This window comes from Vanacampus margaritifer, chromosome 2, assembly GCF_051991255.1.
Source record: "Vanacampus margaritifer isolate UIUO_Vmar chromosome 2, RoL_Vmar_1.0, whole genome shotgun sequence".
Classification (NCBI taxonomy): Eukaryota; Metazoa; Chordata; class Actinopteri; order Syngnathiformes; family Syngnathidae; genus Vanacampus; species Vanacampus margaritifer.
The window spans coordinates 23,929,923-23,949,040 of record NC_135433.1 but is presented as its reverse complement, the minus strand read 5'-3'; the positions used below and the strand labels follow the sequence as shown (position 1 = coordinate 23,949,040).

Sequence of the window (19,118 nt, the reverse complement as noted above, 5' to 3'; positions counted from 1 at the left end):
ACTATTGTAGGCGTGATGTCCAAAAAGAATGTAACGCGCCCCATCGAGGTGGACGTCCCTGTGGACGCGTCCATCATCCGGATCCCACCTCACCACTACATCCACGTGCTGGACCAGAACACCAACATTGCCCGCGTGGAGATCGGACCACAAACCTACTACCGCCAGGACAATGAAAGGTCAGAGGGCGGGCCCGCACGGTGGCATACGACAGCCAAGTGTTTTGCTAACGTCACGTGACCTGGGCAGGGTTCTGTTTGCACCCGTGCGGATGATCATGGTGCCCCCGCGCCACTACTGCGTGGTGGTCAACCCGGTGGCGTGCGATGACAACGACAGCGTCCTGTTCGACGACGCGGGCCAGGCCAAGCTCAGGCACGCCGACCTGGAGATCCGACTCACCAGGGATCCGTTCCCGCTTCACCCAGGGGAGGAAATCCAGCAGGTAGGGACTGGGAGCGGACAAGCACAACATGAAGGCCCTTGAAAGTTGCTTTTCTTTTTTTAATGCAATTATTTCCAACTCAAGCACAGTTCAAATCAAGCCGATAAATAAAACGTACTTGTAGAGTGTCAAAGAAATGTTCAACTTGTTGTGAGGATGACAGCAGAAACACATTCAGAAGATGATTCCAATTGGCTGAAAAAGGCAGAAATGCAAATCTAAACATCCTACAGCAAGTGGGAGAGAAAGAAAAAAAAATCAAACATTCTGCCAATGCGATCGTAACAAGTTATTTTTTTGTGTTCAGGACGTGACCCCCCTGCAGGTGGTTTACCCCGACACAGCGCTCCGTCTGCAGGCTCTGCTCGACTTCCTGGACGGCGGAGAAAGGCGCGTGGCGGGAGACGAGTGGCTCTTCGAGGGGCCGGGTAAGTGGCAAGATACTACGCGCACCAGTTTGTGCAAGGGCCCAAAGGCTGCAATACCAAAGCAAGAGGTACCGCTAAGTCGCAGCAACCGTGAAAATCATAGAACTTGCCAAACAAACTACGGACAAAGTTGTTGAAGTACAAATTTGGAGGTGAGCAGTGATCCCACAACAACTGGCAAAATGGCCGCCCCCTGAGATGGATAAAAAAAACATTTTTACTTAACTCCTATTCCACAAACTCAATATTAACCAGAATACAGTGTTTAGACAAGTGGAGCTGCAGAACGTATTGTAAATAATTTTTGGGGGTTGACTTCCCCTTTTAAGGGATATTTGACTCATTGAGCTGTTTTCTAACTTTGCCAGCCAGATTGATAATTGTGATTCACTCGAGGGAGTTTTTCACATTATTCCATTCGGGAAAGGCGGGACTTGCTGTACAATACTTTGAGCTTATTGGACGCTGCGACATTTTTGTACATTTGTTTTGACCAATCAAGGCAACAGATGAAAATGTCATCTTGGAGGGGGCACGAGCATCTTAACCAGATAAAAATGCACCAAACCCCTCTCGCTGTTCAAATTCAACAAGAAAACGGTGAGTAATTCTGCGAGAACATAATTAATTGCAGCACCCATTCGGCTGTTTGGTTTGTTTGACCCCCCCGCACTATCGCCGCTTATTGGTTTCGTCCTGCCTAAACAACGCCCAATTGGTCCAATCGAATAAGGATCAGCTGCAAACGTTTCAGCGGGACCGGTACAAGATGTATTCTCGGGAGTTTGTGAACTCACAAAAACCGCGAGAATTCATCTTGCTGCCAAGGTTAACCATTTTCAGCAGTAAGAATATATTTTGTTTAATTGTAATAACTTGATTATTTTTCATGAATAATTAATACCCTTGAACTTTTTTTCTTGAATAATGTTAGTTTTATTAGTCAGATTGCATAATTGCACACTCACAAAAAATCTACAAACAAGAAGAGTCAAACTTTGTTTTGTTTTGTTTAAATTTCTCGGCTCTTCTGGTAGCGTGCGGTTGTGTTCAGTCAGAGGAGGTGGAGAGTGTTTCCTGCTCACCCCCATCGTCCTCCTTCACTTTTTTTATATTTGTAAAGTGACTGTTAATCACAGTGGTGGTCGGCAGCAGGAAGGAATGAGTTTAAATTATTTATTTTTTTACTGCATCAGAAAGAATACCTTGTTTGGCTCCGCCCCCTGACTCCCTGGTAGGCGTTTGTCTTTGATTGACTTTTGATTTAGCCACAGCGTGTTTGTCTCTCATCTGAAGTTCATGAAAGTTCGTCACAGAGAGTATAGTATGTCTTTCGTCCTTCGTTAGGGTTGATTTATCAACTTAAGCCTTTTGCTTTACTTTGTGTTTGGTGGGCGCGTCCGCTTAAAGTTCAAATTCCAAAGCCTGGCCGTCAACGGGCCACTCCTGTGTGTGTGTGTGTGTCAGTCAGTCAACAAAACATTTGTGATGGTCAGCCTGGTATAGGAATAATGCTGTGAAAAAATGCACTTTTTGATATTGCCAAAATAAATGAACCATAGTCTCCAGAGAGTCACAACATACATCAGTGTTTTTCTTAAACCTTTTTACAATATAAGCTTTATGTAGGCTAAATGCGATTAATTATTTTAAATGAAACTCTTTAATCTTATAACTGCGTGAGCGCCTGCGTACTTTACAAAAGTACTTGCGAACGAAACCCTAACTTCACGTATGCAGAAAAAAATTGAGATTCATAAAACCATGCGTAGATACACATACGCACACCTGCACGCAATTTCCCTTTATAAATGCCACGCGTCACAATCGTTGTGCGCAGCTGATTCAACGCCGTTCCCGCTCCTAAGTCTGCCTATTTCCCCCCATATTAGGCAATGCAAATCTACTCATTAACGGATTTGCGTATTCATAAGCAGCACGTGACAGTGATCGTCCAATCAAAACGATGGATGACGGACCGGGAAAGGCTCAACTTCACCATGATGTAGGCTACATTGATTTTTTGTGTAAAAAAAAAAATAAAAAATCTAAATACAAAGATGTACATTATGAAACCCTCATTGCAGAGTCACAAAAGGCTGTGATTATTGACCGCAGGGCGCACAGCGGCAAAAAATAATAAAATAAAGAAAATACAATAATAATAATTTCGTATGATGCAAAGTTGAGCATAAAGAAATGATTTCATCAATCTTATTGTCTTTACTTGATGCACTATAGGAAAATTGAGTTGTCACTGCAGACGCAAAAATGAGGCAATCAATAGGCCGCCTCATTATTATTATTATTATTATTAGTGGTAGTATCTATTATTATTATAAATGTGTTGCTTATGGATCTTCGTCGAACATCACCCCTGCTGTGTGAACGCTTATGATAGACTTTGACACATTTCTTTCCTTTATTTATTGATTTGCAGTACAAAGCGTCGCGCTCCATAGCAAAGATGTTTGTACCTGACTGTATTCTAGCTCATTTTTATCCTTATTGGTCTTGTTTCAATATAATAGTTTCATGTAGCCTTTCGTACTGCAATAACAATTTGAAATGACTGTAGGCGTGTAAATTGTTGCGTGGCGCCATGATGTCATGCGTGCAGTATTTGTCCACATTAGTTGTCATTAATATGATTTATTGCATGAGGCTTTTTCAAGATAGGTGATGAACAAGAGAAGTTTAAAATGTTGAATTCAGTTCATTCGTGTGCTTTCTGCTGTCATCGGAGCAAGCCTGGAGCAAAACAAAGTTTGAGGACTCGAAATGCACCGCAAAGCTGCTTGTGTCACTGTATGAGGCCCCAGACCAATATGAAATGACTCGAGCATTCTTTTGTCTTACCAGAGGATATTGAAAAACATTCTTTACCTATAAATGTACGCGTCGAAAGTAACAAGGACAATCTCTGGGTATCAAGCCTGGGTTGGTATTTAAAAAGGATGCATACCCCAATACAACTAACACTTGCTGTCGACTGAAGATGGCATCACGGCCTATTTATAGTGGGTGCTATATGAATAAAGTTTTATTTGATTTTGATATTTTCAAAGGGAGATTGTTTAAAACATTTTTTTTTAAACTTCTAAAATATTAAATTGAAAAGAATTTGCAGTTTTGGTATTTAAGCAGGAAACATGACATGATTTGCCTTTGCGGGGCCCATAAAATGATGTGGCGGGCCAAATCTGGCCCCCAGGCCTTCAGTTTGATGCCTGTGGCCTAGACTGTTCCTAAAACTGCTTTTGCAATCATTCCCAACTCCCCTGCCGTCATCTTCGTCATTTCCTTCATCTTGCTCGTCAGGCACGTACATCCCGAGGAAGGAGGTGGTTGTCCTGGAGACTATCAAGGCCACGGTGATCGGCGAGAACCAGGCCATACGACTGCGAGCTCGCAAAGAGGGCGTCGACCGCCAGGGCGTGCAACGCGTCACGGGTGGGACACGCCTTCATTCGGCCTCACTTCCTGTTTGTTAATGGCAGTCGGAAAAGCCTCTGATTGGTTGCCACGAGGCCTTCTGGATTCCAAACCTAACTTTGTGTGCGTGTATTGTTCAGGTGAGGAGTGGCTGGTGAGCAAGGTGGGCGCGTACCTGCCAGGTGCCCACGAGGAGGTCATCGACATCGTCAACGCCTTCATCCTGACGGACAAGGTGCAACTTCCTACGCTTTTCCAAATCACATTTTGAGCATCTTGGTGACAGTGCGGCCGGTGACCTCCGCCCCCTTCAGAAAGCGCTGCACGTGCGCGCCCTTCGACCTTTCCGCGACGCGGGGCATCACGACCGTCGCACGGGAGAAGAGTGGCTGGTGACGATGGAGGACCGCGAGGCTCACGTGCCGTCGGTGGCTGAGGAAGTTGTGGGCGTGGTCAACGTCACCACTCTCAGCACGCGCCAGTATTGCGTCATCTTGGACCCGGTCGGACCGGAAGGGAAACCTCAGCTGGGCCAGAAGAGGGTCGTTAAGGTGAGCTCGGGACTGGCTCATTTTCTGAGCCCAGTTGTATCTTATGAATCTGGATTTTGAAAACCCGTCTGTAACTTGGCGTTTCTGTCAAAAGTTTTTGACAAACTGGAAAAAAAGAAAAAAGATTGAGCCATTTCAGTCAGCCTTCCATCCATGTCATTCCACTGAAACAGCTCTAGTGAGGATCTACTACTGTCACTATTCAGACTTACCAGCCGCACTTTTATGATTGGATCTTACTGCTACTTACTGTTTTACTTGTAATGACATTTATTTTAGTATTTGTATTTTTCTTTTTCTTTCCCATATTTTTTGCAACACTTTGACTAAAAAGCCCTCTGCAAGAAAATTATTATTATTATTATTGTGTGATGGCTGTGGCCTTCACACACGTTATTCCTATATTTCAAACTTCACTCTTTTTCGGCATCTATCTACTTCCACATAATTCATCCGATTCTCGTCATTCCAATTTTCATATTCCCCAAATTCACGCTATTTTAGATGTTTTTCTTACCCACAATTCCTGATTTCCCCCCATTTATTATTAATAGGAGATTCAAAAAATTTCACATTTACTTCTATATTTTTCATCCGATTCATTTTATTCCACCTTCATTATATTCTACCAATTCACGCCATGAGCTCTTCCATATTTTTTTGTTCTAAAATTCACGTCTTACTTGCCCTATTTTGTACCCTATTTCACATTCAACCTTACACATCCACATCATTTCAAAGTGACATTAATAATCCTACCTGATTCTTCAAACCTTACCCCATTTTCTAATTTCTTCTACATCACTTACTCCATTCACATAATATATCCAATTTTCGTGATTCACTGCTCTTTCCAGGTCCTTGTGCATCATTCAATGAATGCCATTCAACATCATTCCACAGTTTTTATTCAGCCTTACAGCCTTCACATGCAATTTCTCCAGAAATTGCATTTTCTAGTAGTAGTATTATTGTCATCCTCCCTCCTGTGGTCATATAGCAATTGTTGTGGCAGCTGACTTGACTTGGGCTTTTTGGCTGGTCTAACTTACTTTCTATGGCCATCCCCAAATCACCTTCAATCGTGAATTTTATATACTAAAAAAACAAACAAAAAATTGCTAATTATGTCATCTATTAAAATGTTATAGGTCATTGACAAAGGAAGTTTAAAAGTCAAAAATTTAATGCTGCACTTTTTAATAATTTACCTTAAAATATCTTTTTTAGTTGACCATTTATGACTGAAACATTTTTTAATTAGTATGTTAACACCTTAGCTGTTCATAATGGGAACGCGTGCAAGTCTCTAGCCAATAGTTTTCAGACAGGATTCAGGTTTGAATTTCCTGCCCTCTGACTGCGGAAGTCGTGTGCGTTGTATGTGAAGAAGGGAAAATGCAGTTTAATTTTTCGGCCACAGATGGCAGTAGTGATTTGAAATTCAATTTTCTGTGTCCATTAGCTTAAACATGCACACTGATGCATTTTGAAAAAAGCAGGCTGACTCAAATGTGCTCTATTAGCCAAAGCGCAACTGTACTTCTGACATTTCCTTAGGGTATTTTCACAAACTTGGTGTGCCCCCTCCTTAACTCTTTGACTGCCAGATGTTTTCAGAAAAGGGATGCCGTGGGTGCCAGCCGATTTAAGCATTTTTGACTGATCTTTCAAGGTCCACAGAAAATGATGTGTTTGGACTATGGAAACACACGTACTACCAAATGAAAGATTGGACTCTCATCTTTCATCAGAAAAAAAAGTTTGTTTCTACCTTATTCCGTTTTTCAGTAATCAACAATAGAAAATGGTTAGTTTCACCTCTGTTTTGAAAAAAACGTCTTTTAACGTCTTTGGCACTCCTCCATATGATTTTACTAAACGTTATATAACGTTTTTGGCAGTCAAAGAGTTAAGATTAATTAATAATTATTTATCTTATTTCACAAAAGCAGAAGAGCGCGTTTTGACTAGTGAACTCCGAGGGATGACTTTGTATATAATGTACCAGCACGATATTGGTTTGTTTTATTCATGATAATACATCTCTATATTTGTATCTATTTGGTTTGAAACTGCTTATGGAACAATTACAAAGTTTCAAACTGCTGTTTTGTGATGTCCACCAGGGGGAGCGCTCGTTCTTCCTGCAGCCTGGCGAGCGTCTGGAAAAGGGAATTCAGGACGTGTTTGTGTTGTCTGAAGAGGAGGGACTTGTCCTGCGTGCCATTGAGGCCTTCACTGACACCCAGGAGGTGAGACCCCACCCACTTGCCACCTGCACGGAGGTCAGCACCGTCTGGGCTACTTCCCGCCTTGTTCGATGCTGAAAGTAGCCATCTTGTGTTTGTAGGCTGCCATCGCTGTTGTTTTGCCTCAAAGGCAAAAGCGTAAACATACTGCTGAGGTTGTTTTTTTGTTTTTTTTAATTTAACAAATCTGTCAATAGGGAAAAGTTCACTGGCAGAGAAATAAGGGTGACTTCCTGTCTGAGGTGTTCCCACCCTGCCTTCTTCCCCCCCTCCCGCATGTCACATGAACCCCCCTCCCCTCCCACCCATTGCCGTTTTCCTCCCCGCTTCTCCAGTGCTCCCCCTGTTCCTCCCCACCCCGCCCACCCTCCCCACCCATCAGCTCGCTAACCCTGGTCTCCGCCTTCCTCCGGCCCCTCCCCCGTTCTCTTTGCCAGCGCGAGGAGGCGGATTCCGAACAGGAAGAGGAGGCGGAGGAAGAGCGCGAGCGCAGCAAGCGTCGTCGTCACGGCCCCATCCTCCGTCGCCCCGGCGACCGCTGGATGCTGCGAGGACCCATCGAGTATGTGCCCCCCTCCCAAGTGGAGGTGATGCTCAGGCGCCAGGCCATCCCGCTGGACGAGCACGAGGGAATCTACGTCAGGGACATAAAGAGCGGAAAGGTAACGCCCCAAAAACATGAAATGAGAGGTGCAACAACTAATTGATTCATCATTATTATCACTATTTTATGATAATAAAAAAAAAAAGGAAAATTAATAATGATAATACTAAAAATATTTATTATGAAAAATAAAAATTGACAATAAATAAATATACATATAAAATAAAGAAAAATAGTAAATATATTAAATAAAATACAAATATTTTATAATACCAATATTTTGCTAAGGGAACCAAAAGTTTCGGGTCACTCGGCCAATTTGAGGCTGTGTAAGAGCCCGATGTCGTTCAAGCAGTCTTGTGACATGCCGACTTACTGGATTTCAGGTGCGCGCTGTGATTGGCCAGACATACATGCTGACCCAGGATGAGGAACTGTGGTCTAAGGAGCTCCCCGCCAATGTGGAGGCCCTACTGGCGTCCCCCCGAGACCCCCTGGCCGACCGCTCCAACAGAAGGAACCTAAGTGAGGATCTGGGGGTTGCACCACGGGACAAGACCCTGGTGGTCTCCTTCCGGGTCCCGCACAACGCCGCAGTCCAGGTCTACGACTACCGCGCCAAGAGGGCCCGCGTGGTCTTCGGGCCCGAGCGTGTCATGCTGGGGCCCGACGAGCAGTTCACTGTCCTGTCGCTGTCCGGTGATCGGCCCAAACGGAGCAACGTCATCAAGGCCGTCTGCCTCCTGCTCGGACCCGACTTCTTTACCGACATCATCACCATCGAGACGGCAGACCACGCCAGGCTGCAGCTGCAGCTCTCCTACAACTGGTACGTGCGCGCTAGCTTGTTTGCGTGCGTGCATCTGCGTGCGTAATGTGCCGCTTTCGCACTCTCAGGCACTTTGACGTGAAGCCGCCCGTGGACCCTGAAGATGCCGCCGCCCTCTTCTCTGTTCCGGACTTTGTGGGCGACGCCTGCAAGGCCGTCGCCTCGCGGGTTCGAGGCGCTGTCGCCTCCGTGCAGTTTGATGACTTCCACAAGGTTTTGTGCCGCTTTCTTTGACACGTTCTGTCTGATAGCCTCGAATCGGTGACATTGGTGGAGGATGGCGGATGAGTGAAACTCTGCCAGTCATTCTCTCAAAAGTTAAATTGTCCTGACAAGTTGGTGGCTAATCCACAACTCCAATCAACTATAAATGTGCACAACAGCTACATTATGCAGTAAGCAAGTATTCTGTTGCAAAACTGCACAGCCCTTGGACTGACTTATTTTCCTGGACCGTGCTTTCATTTGCACTCAAATTAATTTGGCACCACATAGCCCCTCCCTCCCTCTCTCCCGCCACGCACTGCTAGGGACTGCTGCCTGGCTAGCTCGCCACTCCTGTCCTGTCCAATTTTGAAATCCAACTCTTATGCAACCTGTTCTCTTTGTCAAAGCTTGTTTGATCCCACTAAATCATCCATCACAATCTAATAACAGTGGCATGAGGTCATAGCACTCGTGACCCGAAACGCAAACGGATGCCAGATGACATTCCGCTTGTTCTTGGCAGAACTCCAACCGCATCATTTGCTCGGCCGTGTTTGGCTTTGACGAGAAGCTGGCGGTGCGGTCCAGCCTCCGCTTCCACCAGAACCGACTGGTCATCAGCAGCGTGGACATCCAGTCGGTGGAACCCGTCGACCAACGCACACGTGACGCCCTGCAGAAAAGCGTCCAGCTGGCCATCGAGATCACCACCAACTCCCAGGAGGCCGCCGCCAGGTGACCAAAATCGCAACCAGTCTTGAAATCTCACGGCATGACATCATTTTTGGGCCGATGAAGTCAACTTGAAATGAACAGGCACGAAGCTGAGCGTCTGGAGCAGGAAGCTCGCGGGAAGCTGGAGCGGCAGAAGATCACCGACCAGGCGGAGGCCGAGCGGGCCAGGAAGGAGCTCCTGGAACTGGAGGCCCTCAGGTGACTTCCTCGTTGCCCACCGTCATGCCTTCCTCGCCGCCTGCCGATCCGTGTCCTCATGTTCCTCCGTCTCTGTTGCCCGGCAGCGCCGCCGTGGAGAGCACCGGCGCCGCCAAGGCCGAAGCCCAGTCCCGAGCCGAGGCGGCTCGCATTCAGGGAGAGGCGGCCGTTCACGAGGCCAAGCTGAAGGCCGAGGCTCAGCGCATCGAGGCGGTACGTCGCTACGCCGTTCAGTCCTGAGCAGACGGAGGCTTGGATCAGCACCAGGATGCTTCTGTTCATGTTGATTCATTCCAACCCAAAAACGTAGAAATACATTTTTTAATACTTTCTCATTCACTCCCAAAAAAACAACTTTTTATGCTAGAGCATACAGAAGGCTTTTCATACAGCTTCTGACATGAAGAAGCCTCTTAAAGCAATGGTTGTATTACAAAAAACGGCCAGTAGATGGCAGCAGAGTATAAGATCGGCCAGGGCCATGTTGCAACAAGCTCTTTTTGCCAGTGTTTAAGCTCTATGTCTTAGCTTAATGCTATATGCTGCAAAATGGAAACAGAAATACACTTTTTTTTTTCAATAAAAGAAGAGACTCTAATCTTTCTTCTGGTAAATTCCATGTTTTTATAACAATAGAAAAGAATATTCTGTGGACCTTGCAAAATCTGTCAAAATCCAGTAAAACAGCCGGGAGCGAAGGGGGTTGCTTCAGTGAAAATGGCTGTGAGTGAATGAGTTAACCCTTGAAACGGCCAAAAATAAAAAAAATTGCAAATGTCTTTGTTGACTCCAGATGTAAAATTCAATTTATTGTGAAAATTAGTACACACCAATTATGTCACAGTTGTGGTGAAACCAGAAGTCGGCCATCATTAGAATGTGGCTGACAGTCACGTGTACTTGCAGGAGGCGGAGCTGCAGCGGCTGGCGAAGGCTCGCGAGCAGGAGCTGAGCTACAGGAAGCAGATGGACCAACTGGAGGTGGAGAAGCAGGAACGGATCGCCAGCATCGAGAGCGAACGCTTCCGCCAGCTCGTCACCAGCCTGGGCAGCGACACGCTCGCCGATATAGCGCGCGCCGGACCCGAGCTGCAGGTACGTGTGACGTCATTGCGTGCGAAGCATCGAATTTGTTGATAAACGATGTTGCGGTCGTTTATTGCATAATTCGCAACTCCGACTTGGCCGCCGCACTTCCATTGGCCGATCCGAGGTCACGTGACTTTCCTGCTCGTTTTGTTCAGGTGAAAATGCTGCAGGCGCTCGGCCTCAAGTCCACGCTCATCACGGACGGCTCCTCCCCCATCAACCTCTTCACCACCGCCAATGGCCTACTGGGGGCGCTGTGACCCAGAGAAGGAAACCCTTTGCTTTAAGAGAAACGGCAGCAAAACCAAATCAATAACCAAAAATTGTGCAAATATATCAAAATGTAGGAGAATGCCGTATATACATTTAAGCACAGCTTGCACCTTTCTCCGTGTGAAGGAAATAAAGCATGTATGCAAAAACATACTTTGTGTGTGCAAGTTGATGAATCGCTGGCTTCAGTGGTACTTTAACGGCATAGTACAGTAGTCCCAGAGGCGTAGCTTTCCATTAGGCAAAACAGGTAATTACTTGGGGCTTCCTCGTCAGAGGGGCCCCCAGAGGGCCACCCACATTTCACACAAACCGCATACAGTATCTTAATTCTTTTACATTAGGAGTGCCGGAGTGCAATGACAATTGACCCTCTCAAATTCCCGAAAGGGCCCCGTGGGCCAAACTCACCCCGCCCCCACTTGTTGCTCCTCAGTCACAGCGTGCGTGCGCTGGTGTCAACAAATAATAGGGTGACGGGAGATTATCCGACAAGACTGGTAAAATGAAGAGGGGCTTTCCATCTGGGAATGAAAAAGAAAGAAGGGGAAAACGAGTGGTGAGTCTAATAATAAAGTTAGTTGTTTATGAGAAGATGGAGGCAGAACCACTTTTGAAAATGGCTTGAACATATGTTGAATCAACCAAGTTTTGACTTTCGCACAGTATAATAACTTTAATATTGAATATATTTTACTTTTGGTTCCAAGTTTTGTTGAAGTGCACTTTACTATTGTGTTAGTTTTATTATGTTTCAATTCATTTGAATGAAGCAGTTCATTTAGTATTGTCTAAACTATTAAAGCTTGAAGATCCAGTAAAACTCAAATCTCTTATTATATAAAGCAAATAGCAATCAACTTCCAAGTAAAATACAACAGTTGCTTACTTACAGTCCTGCATGTTCTTGATGTCTCCCTCCTCCAACACAGTTGAGAGGCTCCTGCAGAACGTAATAATGAGCTGATGATTTGAAACACCTGGGTTGGAGACAGCGAAAACATGGCACAGAACGGCGGAGCTTCAGTCATTTCATTCATCCATCTCAAATGTTTACGGTTGAAGTTCTGAAAATGTATGGATGGCTTATGCCATGTTGATTATAGATTAGATTGGTTAGCTCACTTGCTTCACAGGTTAGAGGTCGTGGGTTTGTGCGCCTTTCCCTGCCACTAACCCAAAGTCAGCTAGGAACCATCATCAGAAGTACCCCAGAGAAGAAAGATCCATTACATGATTGAGTCAAGTATCTGGGGAATTGAGCATGCCCCCCCACCCCCCCACCCCCCCACCCCCGCCCACACACACACACACACCAAGCCATGTCACTCTGTGTTCCATGAGGACGTTCCTCCATCTTTTTATTTTTTCTTTCCACTTATTTCATTTCATCCTGTAATCCATTTTTATTAGTGCTCCTTTCTCCCTACCCCCTCCCACTTAGACACCTCGCCTCACAGGCACACAGACTCTGGAACACCACCACACACACACACACTAAGGTCTTTGAATAATTGATCAGAGTGATGTGAAAGTACCGAGTGGCTGTCGTCTCTACATCCCGCCAGCCTCTTGGGCCCATAATGACTGTTGCCGTGGCAACGCGCCGGTTCAATCTTTCATAATCATCTTTATCATCAGTCATAATAATGAGATTGGGTCAGCATTCACGTGTAAAGTGAGCTTTATTTTGAAATCTTATAAATGTGCGCATGCGCTGATAAACATCTCATAATAGTCATGAAGTAGCTGAGTGGGCGGTACAAAAGAGAATAGAAATAGAAAAATACAAAGGTCACATGTTACAAAATAATAGTGCAAACAGTGTTGCCGTGGACGCATTTGAACATTTTGAAACATATTTTTAAAAAGCAAATATTCTTAAATTCATAAAAATGTGAGCAAATCAAAGAAAATAAGTAACAATGTTTTCTATTTTAACAAAACAAATGCATGTCTTGCTAAGAACAGTTTTGGTAATTTTGAAAACGGCCACATTAGCGTCAAGCTAGCTTCAAGTCAAGCTTGTGTAAACAATCTTGCGGCAGGTGGATTTTTGGGGGGGTCAGAATACAAAGTCAAGATTTCATGATTGAAGACTCAATTGTTCATAAAATGTGAAAAATCAAAGAAAGAACCCACAAAACATTCATTCGAAAAAATTAATCATTCAACATTTTCGGCCGCTAATACTGAAAACGGCCACATTAGCATCAAATTACCGTAGAGTCGGTAAACAATCGTGCGGCAGGCAAACTTATTTGTTGGTCAGAATACAATTTTCATGCGCACGCGAGACCAAACTGCGCCAAGGTTAGTAGCTCAGGTTAGCTTAGTGGCGCTAGTGGTTGGTTAGCATATTGATTATTAGTAAACCAGCATGCTAATTAGGAGTGTAACAATTAACTATTTTGATAATCAATTAAGCGTTTAGAAAGCGTGTTTAACCTACAACTATCCAATTCCTTGGAATTTCCACGTCTCAACATTAAATGGTCTCCAATTTCTCGAATCCTCCTTGAAGGCAGATTGATTGTCTTAGTGTGTTTTTTTGTGTGTGTTCAAATGATGACGTTTGCAGAAATCCACTTTTACTTTAGAAAACAATGGTCAAGATTTTTGCCAATTCTTAGGCGGATGTTGCGGACCAAACCAGGAACTGAATCAGAATGAATTCATGTTTGTGCATTTTCTGCACTGTTAATTTGAAATAATGTCTTTGAAGATAGGGATGGAAATTTACACATTTATCCGATTTATGAATCAATTGAAAAAATAATTTAGATTAATCGATCATCAAAATTATCGTCAGTCGCTACGTTTATTTACAGTGCTACTGAAAGGAGGCCACGTGGCAAAGTGTCAGAGGTTGGAAACATGCAGCATTACACAAGATTCCTCCGTGAGCGTAGCGCGTTCGCCAACATGTGACGAGCGGTCGCCATGGTTACGGACGGCACAAACAGGCTGAAGGTTTGTAAACATTCAAATGCGCAAAAATGTTTGGGGGTTTCTTTTGTCGGTCATGCAGGAGACGTTCCCCGCTGCTAACGTCGTTGAATGCCGTTGGTCTCCGTGGCAACAAGGGCTCCCGTGGCGGAGGTAGAACATCAGGCACATGCTCGTCGTGCAGGAACAGGAAGTCGGCGCGGGGCGTCCTCCGGATGGAAGGCGGCGCCGGTGCGTTATCCCGATTTCAAAATCACTGAAGGAATAAGAGAAAACAAAACAAAAAGTGTCTAGCTGTGTTTGAAATCAATCTCTCATTCCTTGCTCCTCTCTAAGCACTACAGGATATAGTAGACCTGTCTTAGACAGTTCCTCAACTAAAAAAAAATGCCTTTGTAGTGATTGGGGAGTCATCCTCGTATTCATGAAATTAAAGCTACTAACACAAATGATCCACCAAAATCGCTGTTTGTGGCGGGATTTGCGATTCATATTTTAAGGGCCTAATCTTGAAATTTTGGATTACATTTGAAAAGCAAACAAAGCCAGACTTCTTTTCCAAATGAAGAAGAGTCACCACTAGTCAGTTTGGTGCGAGGATATTGCCGACGTTTCAAACCACTCGAAAATCGTAGTGATTTGGAAGAGGGTCAACAAATGCGGGAGCTTAACTTAAAGCGCATCTTACGTTCGCGGTTGAGTGCGATGGCGGCCGCGATGATGGCGATGCCTCCCAAGATGGCCACCACGGACAGCACCATGGCGTTGCGGCCCAAGCGCCGGGCGCCGTCCACGTTCCCCTGCTGCAGGCTGTTGCGAGACTGAAACAACACCGCGCCGTCAGGCTGGCTCAGCTAACGCTAAGGCTAGCATAATGTCACGAGTTTGAGGTCAAGAAGGTCTGAATAGGGTAAGTCAAGCCATCTTGATCAGTCACAACATTTTGCCATTTTGTACTTAGCATCTGTGCTTGTGTTAATTAACTGTCCTAACACATTCACAGTCATCGACATGAAGCTTACTTCATGTTTAAGCAGCCTTCAGTTAGCTTAGCTGTCAAGTTAACGTAGCCTAGCTATCTTTATGGGTTTTATTGTGCAGGATGGATTTAAAAGTGCTAGTCATTGTTTCTCTTGTCTTTGAGTTGTTTTCATTTCCCCCATTTTAAATTTAAAAAAACTTCATCTGCTAACCATCCATCCATCACTGGTCGTTGGACTGCAATTTGTGAAGCTTGGAGGTTGGGCATGATGGGGAGCACCTGCTAGCTAGCCAAGCACAGCCCGAAGAGGCCACATGTGTAGTGACCCTTTCTATGGACTCGTCACCTGTGGGATGGACCAAGAGTGGCGGAGGAAGGCACCTTGGCAGTCCCATCCCTGGCCGGCTACAGAAGCCTGACTCTCGGGATGTGGAATGAAACCCGAGCTGGTGTGATTTCGAGAAGTTCCGTGGGATTTGTTTCCAGTGAGGGTTGGACTCTCGCAACGCTACCCATGGTCATCAATTCTGTTAATGGACAGAATTTCTAAGCACAACAAAGGGGTTGAGCCCTATTTGGTCCCCTTAGTACTACGTCTCTGCTCTGTTGGCGTCTCCGAAGCTCCATCTCCAACTCTCTTTGCAGGGGTTCGCAGGAGAGTGTGGAAGCGGGTGGGATGAAAATCAGCACTTCCAAATCTCAGCGCATGGTCCTCATTCGCAAAAAGGTCCTCCCTGGGTTAGGAATGAGATCCTGCCCCAAGTGGAGCCATTCAAGTATCTTGGGGTCTTGTTGGCGAGTGATGGAAGATGGAGTGGAAGACTGTCAGGTGGATCGGCGCACCGTCTGCAGTGATGCGGATTCTGTATTGTTCGGTCATGGTGAAGAAAGAGCTAAGCTTAAAGGCAAAGCTCTCCGTTTACCACTCGATCTACGTTTCTAACCTCACCTACGGTCACCATCTGTGGGTAATGAGCAAAGGAACAAGATGGCGGATACACCAACTGAAATGAATTTCCTCAACAGGGCTCTCCCTCGATGAGAAGCTTTGTCACCCAGAAGGGGCTCAGAGTAGAACTGCTGCTCCTCTAAGAGGACCGAGATGAGATGGCTTGGGTATCTGCTTTGGATGCCTACTGAGATGTTCCAGGCACATTCTTGTGGGAGGAGCCAAGCCAGGACTTGGAATACCTTGGATCCATACTTTGGATCCAACCGGAAGGGCTAGATGAAGTCTGGAACGGAAGAGGTTGGATGAATTGGATGACTTGGCTTGAGACCGGACTTGACTTGCCCAAGATAAAAATGAAGAGACTTTCTTGAGACTTCCACCCACCTGTGCTAGTGTGACTGGAGTCAAGTCACGTGACGAGAGTCCCCACCTGTGGGTCAAGCTAACATGCTAGCACCTACCATGACTGAGAAGGTGAGGGCCACGATGTTGATGGGCCACAGCGGGCAGAAGCAGGACAGGATGGCCAGCATCAGGTAGTCCGGAGGTTTGGATTCTTGGGCCGGACCCTCTGTGGCGGCGCTGGGCCGGCGACCGAGCGACGGCCGCGGGGAGTTGAGCGACGGCCTCGGGGAATTGGGCGCCGCTGAACCCGATCGGCTGCCCGAACGAGGACGCCCGTTAGCGTGACCCCCTTTGGCCGGGCTGGACGGGGACGTGGCGGCGGGACCCACGCCGTTAGCTGGGGGTGGAGACAAGGTGTCTGCGTTCTCATTTGATTAGACGGACACAAGTGGGAGGGAATCGTACTTACCGGTCTCACTGTTCACTGCCAGGTGCTCCGTGGTTCCCGTGGTAGGGGGCGGGGCTTGTTGGATGCCACTACCCGGTTGGCACGTAACTGCAGCACGCTCGTCATCTTCGCCTCCTGGACGTTGCGACTCGTCCATGCTGCCGGAGGGGCGGGGCCACACAGATGGAAAAGGTCAACTGGAAACAAAAAAGAAGATACGCTTTGCTGTGATCTTCACGATGCGGTTCTTCTAAATCATCTCAATGCCTCGCCCTAAACAAAGAAAATGTATCCACAGCCAATCCGAGGTCCTGAACAGACGTTGAGCCAATGAGCAAGAAAGCCGCGTCAGTAATGCCAACGCAGTGATGGATACTTTCATGGTATCGGGCGCAGGTGATTGACAGGTGAGCAGTCAGCTTCTGCTTCTTCATCTCCTTTTCTTTTGCTCTTTTGGAAGAGCAGCTGCAACAAACGCCCCCTGGTGGCAGCTCCCGCCCTCACCACGAACCACACCGCTTGTTTTATTTTGAAAAACCATCAAGGCGGAGACCGAATCAACCACACCTCACATTTGCACACCAAAAGAATGTCATGTACCTAAGAACGCATTCAAACGCTCACACGGTCCACCAAGTCTACACACCACAAGTCGGCACATAAGTGTGACATGAAGCACACACACACGAACACACACTCAGTTCTTACCTGCTCTAACAAAGCGGGAGCTGCAGAGTGTTCATTTTTTTGTGAGCAGAAGAAAAAAGCCGCAATCCGCCGATATCAATTACAACAATGGTGATCAATAATGATTCTCATTAATCATGATCATTAGATTGTCGTCATTATTTTCATGCCTAATGATGGTGATCTGGAGTCCAAATGCTGGAGGGTCTGTTGAAGATGATGAAGGTGATGAAGACTCTGCTGCAGCTTGACTGCAACAACTGCAAAGGAGGGGAGGGTGTGCGCGTGTGCGTGCGTGTGTGCGCGTGTATGTGGGTCTTCTCATTGAGTGAACGTCAAGAGATTGACAGTAGAACGTGTGCCTATGCTTAGTCTTTCAAAATAAAAGTCTGTCAGCCACATTTGCTGTATATATCCATTATTCCATTAGCTACACATTAAGCATAGCGAGAACGTCGCTTTTGCACGCAGACACGCCCCCTCCCCAGAGGCTAACATGCTAACTTGACTGGAGCTACTGCTAAAAGATAGCTCTTTTTTGAAGGGCTGGCCACTGACTTCCGGCGTGCTGGAGCACAACTGCTGTTGTGTTTAAAGCAGCGTCACAACAATGCACCAACACACTCAGCATTGGCATCATCATCAGTCATCATCATCATCATCACCATCAACAGTGCTTTTGTTCTCCAACTCTCTGTATGGACTTCATTTTTGATTTACTTTAACAGAGGGAGTTTGCCATTTTCAAAAATACAATCCCTTTTCATTCTGCTTGTTCAAATTTTCTGTCATACAGGATTCGCCTGTATAAAAAAAAGAACACTCTAGTGTTATCTTGAGCCTCTATTTGCAAGAAACAACCAATCAGAGACACAAGGCGTGCCAGACAAGGTGTCAATCATTTGTCTGCCCTCAATGCAGGCACTCCCCCGCCGCCCGGCAACAAATCAAACTTGAAGGCAACATTTTGTGCTTCTGGTAATGATTATGAGTGAGGAGCCTTTGTGGGCAGTATGAGAGTGGAAACCATTTTGGACAGATTAGACCTTCTTCTGCATTTGCAGGTAAAAAAAAGAGAAGCCTTGATCCTAAAACGATGTTCACAATCAACTCACAATAGCCTTGTTGGTCTTTTGTGTAGTTTTGAATTCAAACTTCCTGAATTTCTTGATCATGCTCTTATGAGTAGCACTTTTTCTTTGCACAATGACTTTGTAAATCTGTTGTTAAGCTGTGATCACATGATGTATATTTGGCCAGAATTGATTGCTTGGATGTCTTTTAAACCGAAAAATGCTCGGTGGGTATAAAATGTGACCTCTATTAAAATAAAAGAAGCCAAATGTGAAAGAAAATACAAAAAAGCAGCAACGTTTTATATATATGCTGATTTTGATGGTCTAAACGAGTGAAAACACGTGAAATGTTGCACACACACATACTGTAAGGCCTGGCAAAAAAATTAACAAAAAATATAGTTGGCATACTTGTCAGTGTTCAAGCTCTGCTTGTCTTAGCCTGATGTGGCTTTTACAATCATTGTCAGTTCGAAAAAAAAGGAGCTACCAAAGCGCAGCTAAAATCTAGCCACAAAATGACCTACGGGGAACATACTGCACAGTGCAACAAAACGTACCGGAAATTAGTAGATAGTGCGCAAGGGTAACTGTCCAGTAAGTGGATTTTATTTATTTATTAATATTGCAAAT

At 45.5% G+C, this 19,118-nt stretch overlaps 2 protein-coding genes across 5 annotated transcripts in view; one reads left to right on the top strand and one right to left on the bottom strand.

The window, feature by feature from the left end:
• mvp (major vault protein) overlaps nucleotides 1-11,199 on the top strand; it is a 12,641-nt gene extending 1,442 nt beyond the window's left edge. For 2 of the 4 annotated variants that reach the window (XM_077557355.1, XM_077557356.1), the window contains exons 2-17: nucleotides 11-179; nucleotides 250-445; nucleotides 753-873; nucleotides 4,195-4,326; nucleotides 4,449-4,543; nucleotides 4,623-4,859; nucleotides 6,989-7,114; nucleotides 7,213-7,266; nucleotides 7,549-7,773; nucleotides 8,102-8,544; nucleotides 8,613-8,757; nucleotides 9,275-9,486; nucleotides 9,568-9,684; nucleotides 9,771-9,897; nucleotides 10,591-10,779; nucleotides 10,929-11,199. In XM_077557355.1, coding sequence (XP_077413481.1) covers nucleotides 16-179; nucleotides 250-445; nucleotides 753-873; nucleotides 4,195-4,326; nucleotides 4,449-4,543; nucleotides 4,623-4,859; nucleotides 6,989-7,114; nucleotides 7,213-7,266; nucleotides 7,549-7,773; nucleotides 8,102-8,544; nucleotides 8,613-8,757; nucleotides 9,275-9,486; nucleotides 9,568-9,684; nucleotides 9,771-9,897; nucleotides 10,591-10,779; nucleotides 10,929-11,033 — 2,688 coding nt within the window. In that variant the 5' untranslated portion in view covers nucleotides 11-15 and the 3' untranslated portion in view covers nucleotides 11,034-11,199. Of the gene's footprint in view, nucleotides 180-249; nucleotides 446-752; nucleotides 874-4,194; nucleotides 4,327-4,448; nucleotides 4,544-4,622; nucleotides 4,860-6,988; nucleotides 7,115-7,212; nucleotides 7,267-7,548; nucleotides 7,774-8,101; nucleotides 8,545-8,612; nucleotides 8,758-9,274; nucleotides 9,487-9,567; nucleotides 9,685-9,770; nucleotides 9,898-10,590; nucleotides 10,780-10,928 lie in introns of all 4 variants that reach the window. The other 2 variants (XM_077557354.1, XM_077557357.1) reach the window with 2 other exon arrangements.
• A 1,513-nt stretch (nucleotides 11,200-12,712) lies between these two features.
• Nucleotides 12,713-17,703, bottom strand: LOC144043607 (proline-rich transmembrane protein 2). The gene is made up of 5 exons (XM_077557426.1): nucleotides 17,431-17,703; nucleotides 16,744-16,919; nucleotides 16,391-16,671; nucleotides 14,684-14,816; nucleotides 12,713-14,251 (listed from the first exon to the last, which is right to left on the bottom strand). Exons 2-5 carry the CDS (start codon nucleotides 16,877-16,879, stop codon nucleotides 14,232-14,234), a joined length of 570 nt encoding a protein of 189 aa, XP_077413552.1. The 5' UTR covers nucleotides 16,880-16,919; nucleotides 17,431-17,703; the 3' UTR covers nucleotides 12,713-14,231.
• Between the last annotated feature and the right edge of the window lie 1,415 nt (nucleotides 17,704-19,118).